This window comes from Penicillium soppii, assembly GCF_028829465.1.
Source record: "Penicillium soppii strain IBT 18220 chromosome Unknown utg000007l, whole genome shotgun sequence".
NCBI classification, from domain to species: domain Eukaryota; kingdom Fungi; phylum Ascomycota; class Eurotiomycetes; order Eurotiales; family Aspergillaceae; genus Penicillium; species Penicillium soppii.
This window is the reverse complement of record NW_026643237.1, coordinates 3320979-3339540: the sequence shown is the minus strand read 5'-3', so window position 1 is coordinate 3339540 and position 18562 is coordinate 3320979. Positions and strand designations below refer to the sequence as shown.

At 48.8% G+C, this 18562-nt stretch overlaps 7 protein-coding genes across 7 annotated transcripts; 3 read left to right on the top strand and 4 right to left on the bottom strand.

Annotated features, from left to right (window-relative positions):
* Positions 1 to 728: 728 nt before the first annotated feature.
* Positions 729 to 1058, bottom strand: N7529_010523 (uncharacterized protein; the record flags this gene model as incomplete). The annotated part of the gene is made up of 1 exon (XM_057246050.1): positions 729 to 1058. One exon carries the CDS (start codon positions 1056 to 1058, stop codon positions 729 to 731), a length of 330 nt encoding a protein of 109 aa, XP_057094313.1.
* Positions 1059 to 2130: 1072 nt separating this feature from the next.
* N7529_010522 (Zn(II)2Cys6 transcription factor domain-containing protein) lies at positions 2131 to 3418 on the top strand (the record flags this gene model as incomplete). The annotated part of the gene is made up of 2 exons (XM_057246049.1): positions 2131 to 2211; positions 2264 to 3418. The coding sequence occupies 2 exons, from the start codon at positions 2131 to 2133 to the stop codon at positions 3416 to 3418; spliced, it is 1236 nt and encodes a 411-aa protein (XP_057094312.1).
* Positions 3419 to 3699: 281 nt separating this feature from the next.
* N7529_010521 (MFS transporter) lies at positions 3700 to 5282 on the bottom strand (the record flags this gene model as incomplete). The annotated part of the gene is made up of 3 exons (XM_057246048.1): positions 3700 to 4527; positions 4581 to 5037; positions 5092 to 5282. 3 exons carry the CDS (start codon positions 5280 to 5282, stop codon positions 3700 to 3702), a joined length of 1476 nt encoding a protein of 491 aa, XP_057094311.1.
* Positions 5283 to 6060: 778 nt separating this feature from the next.
* On the top strand, positions 6061 to 7488 carry N7529_010520 (cytochrome P450; the record flags this gene model as incomplete). The annotated part of the gene is made up of 3 exons (XM_057246047.1): positions 6061 to 6702; positions 6750 to 7285; positions 7338 to 7488. The coding sequence occupies 3 exons, from the start codon at positions 6061 to 6063 to the stop codon at positions 7486 to 7488; spliced, it is 1329 nt and encodes a 442-aa protein (XP_057094310.1).
* Positions 7489 to 7988: 500 nt separating this feature from the next.
* Positions 7989 to 9173, top strand: N7529_010519 (thioesterase domain protein; the record flags this gene model as incomplete). The annotated part of the gene is made up of 1 exon (XM_057246046.1): positions 7989 to 9173. One exon carries the CDS (start codon positions 7989 to 7991, stop codon positions 9171 to 9173), a length of 1185 nt encoding a protein of 394 aa, XP_057094309.1.
* A 362-nt stretch (positions 9174 to 9535) lies between these two features.
* N7529_010518 (uncharacterized protein) lies at positions 9536 to 14068 on the bottom strand (the record flags this gene model as incomplete). The annotated part of the gene is made up of 1 exon (XM_057246045.1): positions 9536 to 14068. One exon carries the CDS (start codon positions 14066 to 14068, stop codon positions 9536 to 9538), a length of 4533 nt encoding a protein of 1510 aa, XP_057094308.1.
* Positions 14069 to 16399: 2331 nt separating this feature from the next.
* Positions 16400 to 17281, bottom strand: N7529_010517 (SAP domain-containing protein; the record flags this gene model as incomplete). Its single annotated transcript, XM_057246044.1, has 1 exon — positions 16400 to 17281. One exon carries the CDS (start codon positions 17279 to 17281, stop codon positions 16400 to 16402), a length of 882 nt encoding a protein of 293 aa, XP_057094307.1.
* Between the last annotated feature and the right edge of the window lie 1281 nt (positions 17282 to 18562).

Sequence of the window (18562 nt, the reverse complement as noted above, 5' to 3'; positions counted from 1 at the left end):
GCACTACGGTGTGCTAACAGATTGAGTTATTCGGTTGAATTGTGCTGACTCGTCCAGTTCTCGAAGGTTCACGCGTTTATAGCCCACCCGCTGGGCTATTCAAAGCTGAGATACGCACTTCACGTGCTCGACCAGGTCCATTTTGTACTTTTCGAAGTAGGCATCGCAGACTGTAAAGATCTGGGGCGAGTCAAGGGGCGCGAGCAACTTGATTAGTGCTTCTCTGCCGCTAGTACCATAATCTTGATCGCCTCAGTTTTACTGGCATTAGAACGCTCTAGCGCCCCGTGTGCGTTTTGCGCAAGGGGCTCGGCTTCCCAATTCTTCTTGGTTGCGGTGTGTCATTTATCCTCTTTCTCCTCGGCTGCAATGTAGAGTGTATTCTCGATTACGGTGTAGAGAGGAAGATCTTCTTTGGTCTTAATTAGCGCATTCATACCAAGAGTTAAGATACGTTGACTCGGAATGCGTCTTAGGTGAAACACTCACGATCTTCATCTTCGGAATCCATAATGCGGTCTTTATATTTGGAATCTATTGTGTATAGAATATGATCAGACTAAGGATTTCTTGGAAAATATCTGGTTGCTGGTGGCGCTCAGCCTTGCGAAATTGACGCCTTCCAACCAATATTCATCGCGGTTCTGGAAGATTCAGTTTCGTTATGGAAACTCGGGTTTCATGCAAAGTGTGGCCCAGAGCCAATCAAAATATCAGGCAGCAGTCAATTATAGCTTCAACCATTTCCCGTCACCTCCAACAACGGCCCCTTCCTTCACCTCCTTGTCGCTGAAGGGCATATCAAAACCACCAGTGATTGCAACCCCATTTTTTAGTCTAAGCTCTATCTGATCGGTTTGAAGAGGTAGTTCTTCGAATTCTTGTTGGTCTTTGAGTAGCTGTGTAGCCGATTCGTAGGTCACATCGGCGTTGGGTATTGAGAAAGATTGCCTGAAGCCGGCCATGTTTCCCACGAAGATGTACTGAGCTCCTTCGATTTCAAATTGACCAAGGACTCGTCCTTTGTCACTTGTGAGGGTGCCAGTTCCTTGAGGCATCTTTATTGTGAATTGATCAGCAAATTCAGTCATATCGGAATATTCAAAAAAGCATAGAAAGGCGCCAGGCGCTTACCGTAATAAGAATTTATCAGATATCAGTATATTTCTCGCTTGAAGTTCTAATTTGGAATTAAATTCGTCGTTCATCCCCTCTCTTAAAGAGGGCTGATGGAAGAAGAGCGGTCAGCTTTGGAGAGTTCAAGGTGGGATACCGTGCATCATGTCCGATGTCATACATGCAGGTCAAGTGGAGCCATGGGTGAGCTTCATACGGTGGATGGTGGTTTGCCTTATCAAGTTGGACGCCCGAATTTATCTAAAGTTACCTCACGCAAGGTGCGGTGCATTCTAAAGACACTCCATTGTGTAGTGAGAACGTTTCGTGCAAGGGCTGGATAACATGGCCAACTGAATACAAAACCTTGGAAAGTCGACCTATATATTTTGTTAAATTGATTTGAACACTATCTGCAGAATAGTAGAGGAGAATGCTGTACGACTGGCTTATCTGATTATGAGCTGTCATCAGAGAGAGAATAGTGATTATAGGATAGGGATTTAGATGGTTTTAAACTTGCCTCCAGTATTTCCTGGTGAATTAAGAGTGCCAAAGCTCTTTCATATAAACCAGATGCTCCATTTGATAGAATATTAAACCATTTTTGAATTGTTGCAATCCGTTCTTCCTGTGTCAGAATTGTGGGCATGCTGTATGCCTCAAAGAATGTTAATCCACAGCCCGAAGATGATCCTAACTCACTCATTCATATAAAAGTTCAATGCACCCATAAAATAGAAACAGTATATAGAAGATGATGTATCCCGCCAGTAACACCAAATTGTCAAATCTAGCAATCTTTCAAGTCTTTTCATGTCTGCCTAGGTGAACTATAGCAATAAAGCATTATGATACAGCTAACCTAATGCGGCTAGCCCCAAACCCCTTAGGACCCGAGGTCAGTTGTTCAGCATCCGAATACGTTTCTAGATTTCCTCTTATTTCCTGTCAATGGGATATTTGATGTTGAATGCCTCTTGGGGTCCACCTTAAATTATAAGAGCGATTGAAATGGCGACATTTCCTCCAGGCCGCCGCTCGCATCGGAAGTCACGCGCAGGGTGTCTGCAATGCAAAAGACGAAAAGTCAAGGTAAAACAGATTAGATACATACTGTGAATGCGAGCTTATAGTTTCGTAACAGTGTGATGAAAACCAGCCACACTGTCGCAATTGTGAAAGGCATGGGGTAGTGTGTTCGTTTGCAGGCCCCTCAACCGTGCTCTCCACGCCCCAGCCAGACTTTGCGGAGTCACCTGTGTCACTATCTGGCCGAGAAAGCGCAGGATCAGGAATCACTGCTCCAACAATCTCAGTTCAACATCAAACCTTGCCAAGTTTGCCTTCATTGGCACCCTTCCCGACAACATTAGCAGTTTTTGACCTGGAGCTTCTCCACCACTACACAACATCAACATGCTACACACTATCCCGAAGCCCAGTAGTGCAAACTGTCTGGCGCGATGAAGCGCCTTGTATTGGATTTTCAACGCCACCAGTCTTACATAGCCTGCTAGCGCTTTCTGCCCTGCATTTAGCGCGCTCCGATGAATCCCGGCGCGCAAGCTGCCTGGCACAAGCACAGATGCACCACAGCACCGCAGTGCGGGAGATGATCCCACTAGTCTCGCCACTCGCGCGAGATAATGGCGCCGCACTATTCATGTTCTCTTCTCTGACGTGTATGTTTTCCTGCGCGAAACCCTCCGAAGAAGGCCACTTCTTGGTCCTCTTTGAGCGAGGCGATTTATCCGACTGGGCGCGTTTCTTCCGGGGAACAAAAACCGTCATCCATAGCGGCGGAGAGGATCTGGTCAACGGGAGGCTGGCGCCGATTTTCACGAACGGGACCTTTTTAGCGGCGGCTCACCGCTCGCCACAGGCGCTTGAGCAGGGCAAGCCGTATGTTTGGGAATTACAGAAGATGATGCAGAAGGAGTGCTCGACTGAGCCGGCGCTCCGGCATGTCTACCAAGCGGCGTTGGATGAATTGGCGCGGACATTGGGGCTAACTATAAAGCCTGGAGGGATGCGGAGGCTCGAGACTGCGGATGTCTTCCGGTGGCTTCTTGATGTTTCTGATGATTATCTTAATCTTCTGAGACAGGAAGCGCCGATTGCGCTAATTATCTTCGCGCACTGGTGTGCGTCAGTTCGTCAGATCGAGTGGATGTGGTGGATGGAGGGCCTCAGCTCGCGCCTCATGACACAGCTTTACTCTGTGTTGGATCCAAAATATCGAGAGTGGCTTTGGTGGCCCCAGAATATTATCAATGAAGAACAAGAAAGAGCGGATTAGCGAGGTTTGTACTTCACATGAGTCAAAATTCTCTCCTATGCTCAACATAATCATTTTTCAAACCCGAAGTTGCGCAAAAGTGGGATATAAGAAAACGGGGTTAAAACACATCTCCGAGAAATTTTCACCGGGAAGAAAGAAGCGAACCATGTTCATCTACGGTTATATCTGTGGAGGCGCCCCATTTGAGCAAGAGACCGATACGAAAAAGCATGCCTATAAATTAGGAAAATGTACAGGCCTGGAGGTATCCCCAAGGTCCATATATTCCGATCCTCACGCTAGAGTTCGATAGTCTTCCGAGTCCGCAACTTCTCCCCCCAAGTCTCGAACAAAATAGGGATAGGTGCCATTGCTAAAGCAAGAAATGCCAATAAGCTGTTTCCCCAACCAAGACCGAGTTTTTCGTAGATTTGCAATCCGCAAAGAGGAAGAAGAGCGCCAAGTAAGCTTCGCAGCACGGTGCACGCAGCTACGGCACTTGCAGCATGAGCCAAGAAAGCATCAACTAGATATGTCTGGACACACATCAAGATAGTGATCATTCCAAATCCAATCACCGCATTTCCGATCTCAGGAACAATCCAATGAACCACCTTATCCGTCGACCATCCATATAGGAACAGTCCCGCAGGTATAGCCAGCGAACCGGGGATGGTAAGGTACATGGGCAGTCGGTCCTCTGGGACCGGCGTTTCCTTGCGCTCCACCTTGATTCTGATCTTGCGGTCACTCAGTGTTCCCACGTACGCAAGACCAAGCAGCATTCCCACTCCACTACCTAAGAACGACAAACCGCTAGAGCTAGCGGAAAACCCGTATTGGCCCTCGAACACGAGAGTGAACGTAGTGAACAGGATGTAAAGGAAGCCGTAGAGCACAGCAATGTAAATGGACATCAAAGCCACAATGGGAGATAGAATGAGCATCTTCGATGGCCGGATAAGATTCCGCACGAAAAGTTGCTTTGGAGGAAGTCCAGAATTCATGCAAGACTTATAGGCCATATCTCCCGTTGATTTTCGTAGACGTGCAGCTTTTCTTTCGAGTAGAATTGGCGCATACGTCTCCGGTACAACAAAGAAGAAGACGACTGACGCAACTCCACCCTGGACGTACTGTTAGCAAGAGTAGATTTCGAGCCCAGCATTGTCTTTCTTACCACGATAGCAAGAACCCAAAACACCCATCGCCAATTCGTAGCCTCGACGAGGAATCCGCCAACGACGGGGCCAATGATGGGGCCAAAAAGCGGCCCCAAAGACCAAATGGACATCGCCCGCCCACGTTTCTCATGGGGCACGAGATCTGCAATTGTACCACTACCACATGTGATAGCAGCAACTCCCGCAACCCCATCAAGGAATCGGAAGACAATCAACGATGCCATATCGGGAGCAAGCGCACTTGCAATATTAAAGATCACGAACAAGATATTGCAAACATTATATACCCATGTGCGGCCACTGAATTCACTCAGCGGTGCAACAATCAAAGGGCCAAAAGCGAAACCGAGAACATATACCGAAACGACAAAGGTAGCAAGTATGTTCGAGGATGTATCGAAATCGTTTAGAACTTGTGTGATACCCGGCGCAAACATTGAAGAGGCAAGAGGGCTGGATTTGCCAGTGGTTAGCCTCAATAAAAGACGACAATAATGCAATACTCACGTCAAGAAGGTAATGAACGAGACCATTCCAATAATCGTCCATTTACGCCCAGAGCTCCAGTTCATGGGGTTCGCGGGGTCTTCGCTGGCAGGTTCCTCCCAAAAGACATCATATTGTGACTCGTGTGTTGTCTTCTGTTCGTTGATTTTCTCGTCTGACCGATGATCAGACTGCGCTTCAAGGTCGCCCATTTTCGGATTGATGTTAACGGCCAGAGATCCAATAACATGATTAGTGCGGGCTGATGTCCCTTTTGAATGATATCAAGTCCTTCAAATGTATTAAATGCATAAATGCTGGACCCTTCATGATCCACCTATCAATAGGGAATTAGAGGCTATGCAAAAACGATGAGATTAATTTATTGTTGGAAGCAACCTCGTATTCGTACAGTGGGTGACGTTTATTGGCGAAGAGGAATGAACGCGATGGGGCGAATTCGAAGAACAAGGGGAATTCGGGTTCGTGTTCGGGTTCGGAACAAGAAATTAGAAGACGTAAACTTGAAGGACTCCAACTTCCTCCTTTAACTACTTTTGATTGGTATCTGAGACGATTACGAGCCAACTATTGTTTGATAACTTTGAATTCAAGGTCGATGAAAGTCTACATGTTATAAAAAGATCAACCTTCATGTTGATCAACCCTGACCTCGGTTCCCATTGAAACCGCAGCGTTTATAAAAACCCCGCGATATCCCGGAGTGATTCATCAGGAAAGCAGAAATGACTATCATCGTCTATATGCAGCATGCCTTGATGGTGGGCCTCTTCACGGTATATCACTAAGTTCTTCTGTGATGTTCATTTCTAACTTATATAGGGGATACTCTACCTGGTCTCTAAAGTGATCTACAATGTCTTCTTTCATCCTTTAAGCCGATTTCCAGGGCCCTTAGAACACAAGATATCCCGGTTAGCCTATGCATGGCGGTCAATGCGCGGAACGTTACCATTTGATATATTGAAAATGCACCAGCGGTACGGCGATATTGTTCGCATTGCACCGGATGAACTGGCTTTCTCGCACCCAGACGCTTGGCAAGACATCATGGGCCACAAGAAAGGGCAAGCCGAGTTCAGCAAAGCCACTTGGTTTTATAGGCCAGTGGAAGACCATTCGGCACATGTGGTCAACGAGAACAGAGAGCAACACGGGCGTCTCCGACGCCAGATGGCGCACGGGTTTTCAGAAAAAGCAATGAGAGACCAAGAGCCCCTAATCCGCGGATATGTTGATTTACTCCTTGATCGGTTGCATGATTTTTGCACAACGCGTAGTCCGGTGGTTATCTCTGATTGGTACAACTACACCACCTTTGATATCATTGGAGACCTGGCATTTGGTGAGCCATTCGGTTGCCTGCAGGGCTCTAATCTTGATGAATGGATCAAAGGGATTTTTGAGTCCGGTCGACTGGGAATCATTTTGCAGACTTTATCGTTCTTTCCACTTGTGAAGAAAGCATTGGTATCGATGGCCCCTGCGTCAATAAAAGAGGCCCACGAGAAGCACAAGGTACTCACCCAAGAAAAGATGATGCGTCGGATGGAAAAGGAAGAAGGTCGATCAGATTTGATTGAAGGACTTTTGAGAAAGAAAGATGAATTGGTAACTTCTGATCCGCTTTATTCAAGAGAGTCACTGACCATCGGCAGAATCTGAGTGTTGATGAACTCATAGCAAATGCTGAAATCCTCATCATTGGCGGATCAGAGACAACCGCCTCATTACTGAGTGGTGTGACTTACCTCCTCCTCACGAACGGAGATGCTCACAAGAAGCTGAAAGAGGAAGTGCGTACTGTATTCCAGAGCCAAGAAGATATCAACCTGATCTCCGTAAACAAACTACCCTACATGCTGGCATGCCTCGACGAGGCAATGCGCATGTATCCACCCATTGCCAACGGGCTGCCTCGTTTGTGTCCCGAGGGCGGCGCTACTGTTCTGGGTGAATATATCCCAACAAATGTGAGCTTTGCCTATGAAACACAGGTTTCAACATTTACTAACCAACCCATGAAGACCTTCGTATCAATCCACCAGTGGGCGCTCTATCGCCGTGAAGAATACTTCAAAGACCCCAACACATACCACCCCGAGCGATTCTTGGGCGATCCTGCATTTGCAGATGACCGCCGAGAAGTGTTGCAGCCTTTTCACACCGGCCCGCGCAACTGTCTTGGTAGAAAGTAAGTTATAACGTGAGCACTTGAAAGAATAGCGATGCTAACTTTGCTCCAGCCTTGCATATAGTGAGATGCGTTTGATCCTCGCTTTGATCATCTTCAACTTCGACCTTGTGATTGATGATGACTCTCGTGACTGGATCAATCAGAGGAACTTCCTTATGTGGGAGAAGGGCCCATTGAAGGTTCATCTGACTCGGGTATAAGTTGCATCATGAGTTAAATTGGAGTTAAGTACATAGAAAATGTTGAAATTGCATATTTAGCTGTACATTTTTTACCAGTCTTCTTTTTAAATTTCGAATATTATTGGCTGCATGTATCCTTGGGAACATCTTCTCAACCTCTTTCAATTATAGATTTATGGGTGAGTATCCCCCGAGGCCCTCATATATAGGTGTTTTCTCTCTACATAAATCGATATAGCGTGGGATATCTTTCATATCATTTCTGGTGTTTGCAGTGCCACTTTTGTTTTTCATCAAAAGGGAACTTCCATAACATTGATATTTCATCACCAATACAAAAACTTGTCAACATCTTCACTTTTTTTTCTCATCTTCATTTCCACCGCGCAATCTTTCTCGCAACCATACCCCACATTGATTCATGGGAAAGGTGCGAAGGAATTCCGCGTGGGTATAAGGCCCCTCTTACATTCCAACCCCAACAACCCCAACCTCGGACCATCTCCGACCCCGCGAATATGGCACAAGAACACAACTTCACCCTGTACGAAGGGGAAAAGCTCAAATGTCTCCGTGACCATCACGCGGTATACAAATACATTCCTGGCCATGATCCAGCGAAGCCCCTTGTGGCATTCGTCCCGGGGATGGCGCACAACGCGCGCATCGCATACGGCGGACACGCAGGCCACCGCAGTGAAGACTTTCTTGCCCATTGGTTCAACCATCACGGTTACGGATTCCTAGGCATTTCCTATCCCCTAGAAACAGATCCGCCTATGATGCCGGTCTCCAGTTCCAACTTCACAATTCCCGAATGGGGCCAGCAAGCCGCTGATGCTATCGATGCCGTCATCACGGAACATAATCTCTCCCGCAGTGTCGTCGTCCTTGTCTGGAGTATGGGCGGTAAGATCCTCCAGCCTGTTACTGTTGCCGCGAAGCGGCTAGGCATTGCAATCGAGCTTTTCATCTCGCTGGCGGCAACACCCGCCCTTCCCGGGCTCCTGACGGCTGTTTCAAAAACGCAGCTTGATAAGACCACCGCGGGTTACGCGACCAAGCCCTTTCTAGAGAAGGCATTCTTGCGACAGATGGACGAGCAAGATAAAATCAACCATGAGATTGATGAGAAAGACATGGTTACTCAAAAAAATGCCGCACCTCGCCATATCATCGACCCGACCATTTTCAAGAGAGACTACATCGGCGCCACCCCCATAGGCATCACTGCTTCTGGGTTCCGGTATGATGCCGCGACAAAGGAATTCGTCAAAGAAGACAATGAGTGGCAGTTTATGGACGACGGCCAAGCGCACGACTACGCCAACCTGCCCGCCATGGCTGCCATCTATCCCACCAGCGCGCTGGACTTCCGGCATGCGATTACCGACAAAGCAACGTGGTCATTTTTAATGATCCAGCGCGCTATGGCCAAGATGACACAGGATGGAACGGCCACGGCTTATCAGCAAATCGGGGATGATGGCGCTGCAGCGTTATCGCAGGCAAGATTTCGCTTCCAGGAGATGCAGAGGGTTGTGATGAACATTCCTGAGTTGATGACTGCTGAGATCCTAGGTAATCATTTCTTCTTTGTTGGTGAAAGTGGTGCGAGACAGACTGTCGAGACAGTTGTCGGGTTTCTTGAGAATTTGGTCACTATTCAGCAAGATATTGCCTATGAATTATCTTCCCTGTGAGAAAGGAAGTTATGTTAGAACTGTCCAGGTAATTTTTACGCGTGACGAGCTCTAGCACTTCATGTTTCACTATCCCGAAGCAGGATATCGAGCACTTTATCAAAGAAAAAAGCGAAGTAATAATTAAAATTAGTTGAATTGTCCAAATTAAGTCCTGCTTGTAAATGGAACTCCAAATCACCCTCTATGGCACATAAGTCATAGCATCGTATAAAAACCACAAAAGCAAAGAATCAAAACCAAGACTCAAGCCACAAACCAAGCCTGGCTTCGCTGATATAAACAAGGGTATTTGTTTTCCGTATATATCATGGATCTCATCAAGACGAAAACGAAAAATAAATAAGAAATCATTAAATCATTCAGACACTCGCCGTGCGCCGGGGAACTTCACTCGGTTTCTGCGCATAAGCGATAAACATGCGGAAGCCCGTCCCGCGCTTCTGGCACTCGCGCAGCACCCTGCGGTCATTCCACATGGTTGTCTCGGCGCGCGAGAAGATTGGATCCTCATAGCATTTCGAGTACCACCATCTCCCGACGCGGGCGACGATTTTAGCGATGGACTCGTCGTTTGCCGGTGATGGGGATGGGTCGGAGAGGAGATCGCCCAGGGAGATGTTGGCTGAGGAGGGCGATTTCGACGCGGTGCGTGTGCTCGTGCTGCCGGGTGTCGTAATGGAGATGGTAGGCAATGAGAACGCGGAGGGATTGGTCATTGAGGAGAAAGAGTGGGACGAGGAGTCCGAGGAGCGGAGGACCATTCCTGCGACAGGGATACGGACCATGCAGCGGCGGAGACTGTCGAAACCGTGGGCGCCGATCTCGCGCTGGATGCTGTCGCTCGTGGGCTTGAGGCAGAGGGTTGCGTCGGAGAGACAGGTCGTCTCTTTCAGGTGGCGGACGGCTTTGCGCGTCTGCGGGCCCATGTTGACCATGTCGCGGTCTAAGAGGGTCATCTCGAGATAGCCGCCTGTGCGTAGGACGCGCTTGGATTCTTGCACGATGTTTCTCTGTACCGCTTCCGAGCATACGGCTGGGAAGCGTAGTACCACGACGGTGAAGTAGTCTTTTGGGAAGGGGAGGGGATTTCCGAGGCCAGCGTGATAGACGATGTGGTGGTTTGTTGGGGGTTTCCATGCGGCGGGGTGGGGGACTGATGTAGAGACGGGGCGGCCACCGAGGCTGTAGACTTCTGCATCTGGGTATGTCAGAGAGCAGTAGAAAGACCAGTCGTCATTGCCCAGCCCATCAATCATGAGGATTCGTCCTTGGGCTCCGGCTTTGACGTGGTTATGGGCTGGGCTAAAGAGGACTCGACCGAACGATAGCCAGCGGCTTGTCATCAATGAAGCGGAACGCATATTGGCATTCGTCTCTGCATCCCATTCACGCTCTGACGAGCTGGCCTCTTGTTCGCGATGAATCTTGGGTCTGGGAGAAGGAACAGCAGCAAGCGAGTTGAGGAAAGTAGACTGGTTCTCGCGGCGCTGATCGTTAGCAGACGACTGCTCAGAAGAATCGACAAGCTCCTCCTTCAATTCATCGAGATTATCATATTGCTCAGCAAGGTCACTATACGAAGGCTGAGAAGAAGGGGCAGTAGAAGACTGCAGAGCCGAGACGATACGCGATCGACGAAGATGAACCGAGCTGCCACTGGATCGAGCCGAAGCGCCACCAGGCACCGACTGAAGATGGTGCGCACTATTCAACTCATCTTGGAGAGCCCTGCTAGCCATAGTGGCAAGTTGAAAACGGTCCTCTTCGTCAGTCCTGCCCGTCTTCTCGGACTTGGGTTCATCCGGCGACAGAACGTGATCAATAAGATCATCATACTCATTCCATACCTCGTCCTCTGTCGGCGGGGAACCATGAACTGGCGGCACAGCCGTCACGGCAGCCATCGCGCCGGAGCTATCTGACGAGGTTGACCCTTTTTTCGGTGGAAATTTGAGAAACTCGTATGTTGAAAACGGACCAGCGAGGAATTCTAAAGCACTGGTGTTCTCGGACGCGCTGAAAGTCGGATTGAATCCATGGCCCCATTCAGGAGATTCATTGAGCGCAATGCCCAGATTCAAGGGTACATTTGCAGTTGCTGCCAGCGGGGGATCACACATAGTCTGTGTTGTTGGGACAGTGAGGGACGGAGACTCGACCAAACTGAAAGGACGCGAGAAGGACTGCATAGCGGGTCGATGATGTCTATCGCGCCTAGAGACGACCTGGGGAATACGGCCAATAGAAGCTAGTCGTCTTGGGCGTTCGGGTGAGGTCTCCATTTCTGGGGGGATGAGGTTGCGATTGAACATGGCCGTTCTTGGGGATGGGCGGTCGTCTTTCTCGAACTCGCCGTGCAATTTTGGTGGAGGAGGCAGGAGGATCGAAGGTTCTCTCTTGCGGATCTTCAAGCCTTGTGGAACTTCCACTGGTTTGAACGTTTCTTCCTCTTCGGTTGGTGGCGAGTCCTCGATGTTCTTGATGGTTTCGTTCAAATCGTCTGAGTCAGCATCGACCAGGGCGTAATGGGCGACAGTTCGAGTGTTCAGCGCTGGGGTGATGGTTGCATGTAGCTTGCTGATTTGGGGTTCAGTTGTCGGAGGCGCAGCTTTCTGCTCATTGGCACGGCTCTTCTGGAAGAAACTCCACATTGATGCTTTGCCTTTCTTGGATTGCTGTGGCTCATCCTGTGTGGACTTGAGTGATTTGTCCGAGGACTGCTGACCAGCACGTTTCGGTTGACTCGGAGCCACAATGCTCGACGGCTGACTCGATAGTGAAATGTTGGTCAGGGCAGCTTGAGGGTTCGCGAACACACCGTGTCTCTTGCCTTTGGGCACTGGAACGTGCGACTTGGATGGGTTCGGACGACCTACAGACTTCGGTTGACGTTCGGGGCTCTGGCTCCGTGTCGTGCCACTAAATTCACTTGGTGTAATAGTCTCGCCGAATGTCCCAGTCGAAGTTGCAAGGGAGTCGGTAGAAGGCCCAGTCGAGTATGAGAGCGCTTGGTAAGGCAAGTTCGAAGTAGATGCAACACTGACACTGCTCATACTCTGTTCACTCTGCGTCCGTGACAAAGATGCGCCATCGACACCCCCACCGTTGATAATGACAGGCTCCAGACGGCTCATCAAAAACTCATCGATATCCAGTTCCGGCCGGCTGGAAGAACTATTCTTGCTGGCGGCACTCCGAGTAGTGCTTGTCGATCTGGTTCTCGTGCCACTGCTGCTACTTCCGCTTGCCTTTCGGCCGCGTTGTCCGTATTTGCCGTAACCCTCATGCCCAGTTCCCGCCGCAGGGCCTTTGCGAGGAAGCCGGGCTTGTTCTATCGTGTTCTCAGCAAAGTCTGGCTTGGACTTTTTCGGGAAAAGACCAAATCGCTTAGGCACTGGTATCCTCTTTGGTTCCACCTTCTCTTTCGGAATCTCCTTTGTCAGCGTCCGAGGTGACTTTCGAAGTAATACTGGAGAAGCATCATCACCAGACGACACCCGTGAGATAGTTCTCGAATGGAGCGAGTCAATTGACGCGGCGGCCGATTGATTTGGAATCGGAGTGGGCCGCTGGCTTGCTAAAATCTTCTCTATCGACTCGCGCCTTGTATGGCCTGTTGTTCTGATATAGCGCAAGTTGCTTTGGACAATAGGTGATGTTTCAAGAACCAAGCGGTGAGTACCATCTCTGCTTGGTCGTGGTGGGGTCTGGGGCATCTGTGGTGCCTCCGCAATGCGTGTGGAGGAACATTCCATTGCCCCTTTTGGATCAAATAAAGGCCTCTCAGCCTCCTCCACTTCCTTACGAGCCTGTTCCACATCGATATCTGTGGCTTGTGGAGGGCTAAAGTTGACTGATGACTTTCGTGGGGGAGGACTACGAGGGGGTCCTCGAATGTCCGATGAGGAGGGTTTGACCGTTGGAGGTCCACGGTACTTGATATCCCGTACTGGTCTCGGATCAGGGGTCTTTGTACCAACTTGCATCTGTATCTTGACTTCTATTTTGTCTTGTTGAGGACTCGGGTGTACTGCTGAAGGAGAAAAAACAGGTAATCTCGTTTGAGATTGGCTTGGCTGCCTCGAACGACCAATCTTTGTAGAGTGCACAATACCTGGGGAATAAGAGGATAATGAAGTTGGTGTGGATCCTCGACTCCAAATACTCGGAGAAACCGAATATCTTGTTGAGGGGCTGCTTGCCGGAAAAAAGGGTGCGGGAGGGGGTGGCAAGTTTTGAGTATCAACCGTTGTTCTCAGACTTGCCAGCTCTTTCGGGCCATTCAATTTGGAACCTGCCGAGTTGACAGTAACGCTGCTATGGCTCTTGTCCTTTGGTTTGTACGAAGAAGCAGAGTGGGCCGACATTGAAGATGCCGATTGATTGTAGATGGAGGCATTGTTCATGTCAACTCGTTGAGAACCCTGTGGAATGACAAGACTAAGCTTGTTAGGATGAGATTGCTCCACGTGCTGTCCTATTGTCGGTGCCCTTCTCCGCAAAACGTTCCGTGCTCGCTTTGGGGGCAATTGTTGTCCAGCAACAAAAGGCGAAGTGTTGTTAACATCGGGACTTGAAAATGACGAGAACGAAGGCTGGGTGGAATTTTGAGAAGACGCAGCCGACACCGGCGTAGTTGGAGATGCCGTACTGCCAATACTGGGCCGTGGAAGCATGGACAGCCGGTTTCCACGACTGGTAGATCTTTTGACGGCCGGCGCTGATACTGGTTGAGTATCGACATCTGAGATGGATGAGGTCCTGCTCCTAGGGGTATGATTGATTGGTAGGTTGTTGACTGGTCTTGCAATTTGTGATCTTTGTCGACCATAGGCACCAGTATTGACGGGCAGATTTGAAGGGTCTTGCATGTGACCAGAACTGTACGACATGTTGAAGTTCCCGACTACCACCCAGATGATTAGATGGGTACATGTACTTCAATATAGTAATCATTCTCGTTATTGGGGGCTGTTCAGGGATTCATTAGTTATTCCAAATAACAGAGCATCTGAATACCTATGCTTAGGTAGGTACGTGAACTTACTGAGTCATGTCAAACGGAAATATCAATAGCGCCTAGCGCCTAGTATAGAATTAAAATGTGTAAAAACGTAGATCAAATTGGTTCAAAGGTATCTCAAAATCAGACTAGAAAGTGTCAATCGACAAGTTATCAAAGATACGAGAGATATTAAAGATATGAAGTATGAAAAAGCGCTTACACTCGCATCTGTCAGATAGATAAAAGAAGAGAAAACGAGTCACTGTGGATCGAAAAGCCTAAAGCTGCAGCTGCTTCGCCACACAGATGGCCACAGTATGGAGCAAACGTGGCGTTCAATCTCAGACTTTTCCGAGCACGTTTGGCCACGTCAGAAACAAAATCCGGCTGAAGGCATGTAAGTGAAAAAAAATAAAAAATTTATCGTTGTCAAAATAATTGAAAATAAGGAATCACCGAGATGCCAGACATTTATGTGCTGACTAGAAATTGCGCAGTGCCCCGGTGTGTGGGGGAAGAAAAAAAAAGCCCTGAACCGCAATGACCAGAATAGTTCTAGACGGCAGCTCCGGTATTAGATACAACCAAGTGCAATAATCTCATTGGCAAGAATATTGCTACTCTGTGACGAGAAACGAGTCTCGACTACCTAGGGATGATCTTTAGCTTATCACTTTTAGCCTGTCAAAATGATCCATCGCGAAAAGCGCACTGTGAAGCTATGACCCTAGGAAAGTCAAACAGTTCTACAAATAACCAAAACACGGAGTAGCGATATTCCCAATGGTCGGATCAGCATTGCGTGCACAGATGAGTATCAAGGACCGAAGACCCACCTAAGCCTTGCCATATAGTAGAAACTTGTCGTTGGCTGATTTCCCTAGTCCCTAGACCTGTTATCGGTTCTCGGCGGCAAAGGGTATACTAAACACAACGTGACAGGTTGTGATACAAACCCCGTGGCGCACTATGGCTGTTTTCTCAAGGTTTGTCGTCATTCTGGAAATCCCACAAATTCTGACTCCGTTGTTGAACGGTGTAGATTGAAGCTGAGTATATGCATTAATCGTATGCGACAACTTATCTACGTAGCGAAGGCTGGTTACCGCGTCTCTCTCGCCGCTTGAACAACGCATCTATGCATCAGCGCACTCGGAGACGCCGAATGACTCTAACCCCGACAGCCCTCCAATTTCGTGATTCGTGCATTGATCGACTTGAAGAGTTTTATGATTTGCTTTTTCCTTCCCATCGTTTTTGGCGTGCAATTCTAGATCTCTTCGGAGAATTTCCCGTGGTTTCAAGGGACCATGCGTATGCACAAAGACGAAAGGGTATCATTTTACGCGCCGCGATCCGAGACAAGATAATATTTAATTTCCTGTCTTTCAGAACTTCCAAATTCTTCCAAACTTGAGAAACATATCAACCAAGAATTTCCAACGGCCTTCCAGAGTTGCTCACAGTTTGGTTCAAAGGCCCGACCCGAGCCATTTCGTATCCTATAATTGCCTTGGATTGGATGACACGATGACTGGACGCAAAGGCAGACTTTTTAGACTCGAGTCTAACGTTTAGTATAGGGATTCAAAGGACCAGTAGTAGATTGTGAAGATGGGATTCTTATGTTCGAGCCATTCAAACTGTGGGGTTCACTAAGCCGTCGGCTGTGATGGTCCACTGACCGATGGAGCAATGAACGTGGAGGATCATCAAATACTAGTTCGCAGCCACCATCTAAAAAAAAGCGAGTGGTGGATTATCATTCGCGGGGGCTTTCAGTCCATGTGGAACTGGACTTGGCCGTTTAATGAGAAGGCTCCAGGAGATGATGATAATGGTCATGATCGCAGCAGTAATATTTGCGGAAAGTGATAAAGAGGCCGATCCCGCACGGTCTGATTGATTCTCGCTCGGCGACTGGTCACATTTTCACGCAGGCACAATCCGGCTAATGCACTCTTCAGCTGACTTTGCACACCACCCACCGAGAGAACGCGAAAACTTCAGATTGAGTTTCTCAAAAGACGGGAAGTTGGACAATGTACTTTATACACTGTGGGATTGTGCGCCACTACAAGTCTGCCAGGAGCTTACTTTGATCAATGCACAGTCCATCTAGATCAACATATATTAAAACAAATCGAAAGGAACCATGAAATTCTCCAATAGCCTATCAACACAAGAACGCCAATGAATTAACCTCGAATGTAGAACCCTAAGCAGCGGCAGCAAAGCGCTTCTTGCGAGCCTCCAAAGCCGCCAGATCCTTCTCATTGGGTTTGTTCGCAGCAGGCTTCTTCACACCAGCATTGGTCTTGCCACCATCGCGGCGATTGCCATTACGGTTCCCGTCGCCGTGTCCCTCGCGGTTCCCACCCCGACGGTCACGGCCGCCGCGCCCAGTATCACGTCTCTTGCCACCACGACCACCATCGCGAGCCTCATTCTGCCTCTTGCGAGGCCGGGCATCAGAAAGCGCCTGATCAAGACGGTTAACGCCAGTTTCCTCGAGGCCGGTCCCGAACCGCTTAGCCCGCTCCAGCTGCTTCGTAGCCTCCTTCAGCGCAGTCTCTTCATCTTCGACGATGCCGAATTTCTCAGCGCGCGCCTTGCGCTTCGCCAGCTCCGCTTCCAAATCAGTAGTAGGTAGTCCACGAGTGTAGTCAACGGCGGGCTTTGCTTCAACGGCGGGGGCAGCGGCGGCAGCGGCGGGGGCAGCGGCGGCAGCGGCGGCAGCTTCGGGCGCCGCGCCGGCCGACTCAACCTTCAAGTCGTCTGTGGTGGCGGGATTCTCGCTGAGAGTCTGGTTGGGGACGGTGACGGGGTTGGGAACAGTTCCCTGGCCGCCCGCAGCAATTGCAGCAGCACCTGTTTCTGTGGAGGGCTGGACGGGAGTCTCGGTGGGCTCGTCGTCCCAGTCAATGACGTCCTCGGCGTCGGTCTTTGGGGGGGCTGCGGCAGCGTCGGTAGGCGCGTTCTCATCATTTTGTTGAAGGCGCAGAACCATATCGGCTTTCTTGCCTGTGTGGGGGAGGGAGCGGGCCTTGAGGATCTCAACCAATTCGGCGTTGGTCTTCTTGCTATAGTCGGTGGCCATTTTGCGATCGGAATGTGTGGAGGTTGGTGAGGGAAGGAGGGAGTATAGAGTGAGATTGGTGCGGGTGAGGAGTCTTTTGTTTTGCGCCGGCAAATTGACGTAAATGCGATGGTATAAATGAAGGAATGGGAATGGGGCGAAGATGCTCTCGAAGACGCGACTGCCCAGGTGGAGTTGGAGGTCGCAGTTGTGTATGTAATTAGACACCTGAGGCGGCGAATGACAATCAAATTGCGTTCTGTGTTTTCGCAGCTTTGCCTTGTTTTGTTTCTTGTCTTTGTACTTTTCGAGGTTTTTTTTGAAAAAAAAAAAAAAAGCCGCCGTTTTTTTACTATATATATACGGGAAATGCTATTGATTCAACGGAGTCATCCGTTGCTAATTTTTATCAACAATGCAAAAGCCTTCAAGTTGGCCAGGCCAGCGCAAGCGCCTACGCAGGGTCCAAAACCAACTCAACCATAACAGACGAAGATTGACAGATATAGCCTCTGGGTAAGTTGTATTATATACGGCTGAAAATACTGGTACTTTGCCTATCTCATTCTGAAAACACCAACCATGCAGATTTCGCGGTGTAGGATTGAGTGTTTACAAGCCTACACTTCAAGCACCACAAAGTAAAAATAATTCATCCTACTCAGTCATCTTCAGCCTATAAATGATAGCACCTCCTTATTTGCAACGACTTCATCATGGGCATATGTCGTCTGGGTTTCGTTTGCTGCGAGGTTTCAGCCTTGCACTGCACATGGTCAAATAGAATCTTTACAACCGTATGTGCTGGTGCAGTCGGTCTTACATTTGCAACTCTCGGTTGGGGGCATCCACTTACTATGAGAACTGGGAACTTGGTCCCAGCATGACGCTGAGTCCAACCGATATAGCCAGGGTCTACAATGCACCGCTCCTGTGTGGACATCGGGTCAAGCTAATGTCGAGGTTGAGTTGCTGTGAAAGAAATGGGAAGGGAAGCGTTCAATTTATGGTGAGGTCGTCGACGATGACATCTAGGGGTTACGAAAAGCAATTTTGGTTTCGGCTTAATCAAGAATGTCCGGAGGCCTGAAAAGGTGAACGTTGTACAAATTGATCTGTATATTGATATGTTATCGTAATAGAATACGAAACATGCGCTATGGCTCTTTTAATATTAATGCCGATGTATGATTTATTCGAACAGTAATCGATGAGACCTCTGAGATGCTGCCTCAACGTTTGAGAACTAGGATCAATATAAAATAAAATGATTCAACATGATTGAACGATATCTCCCACGTC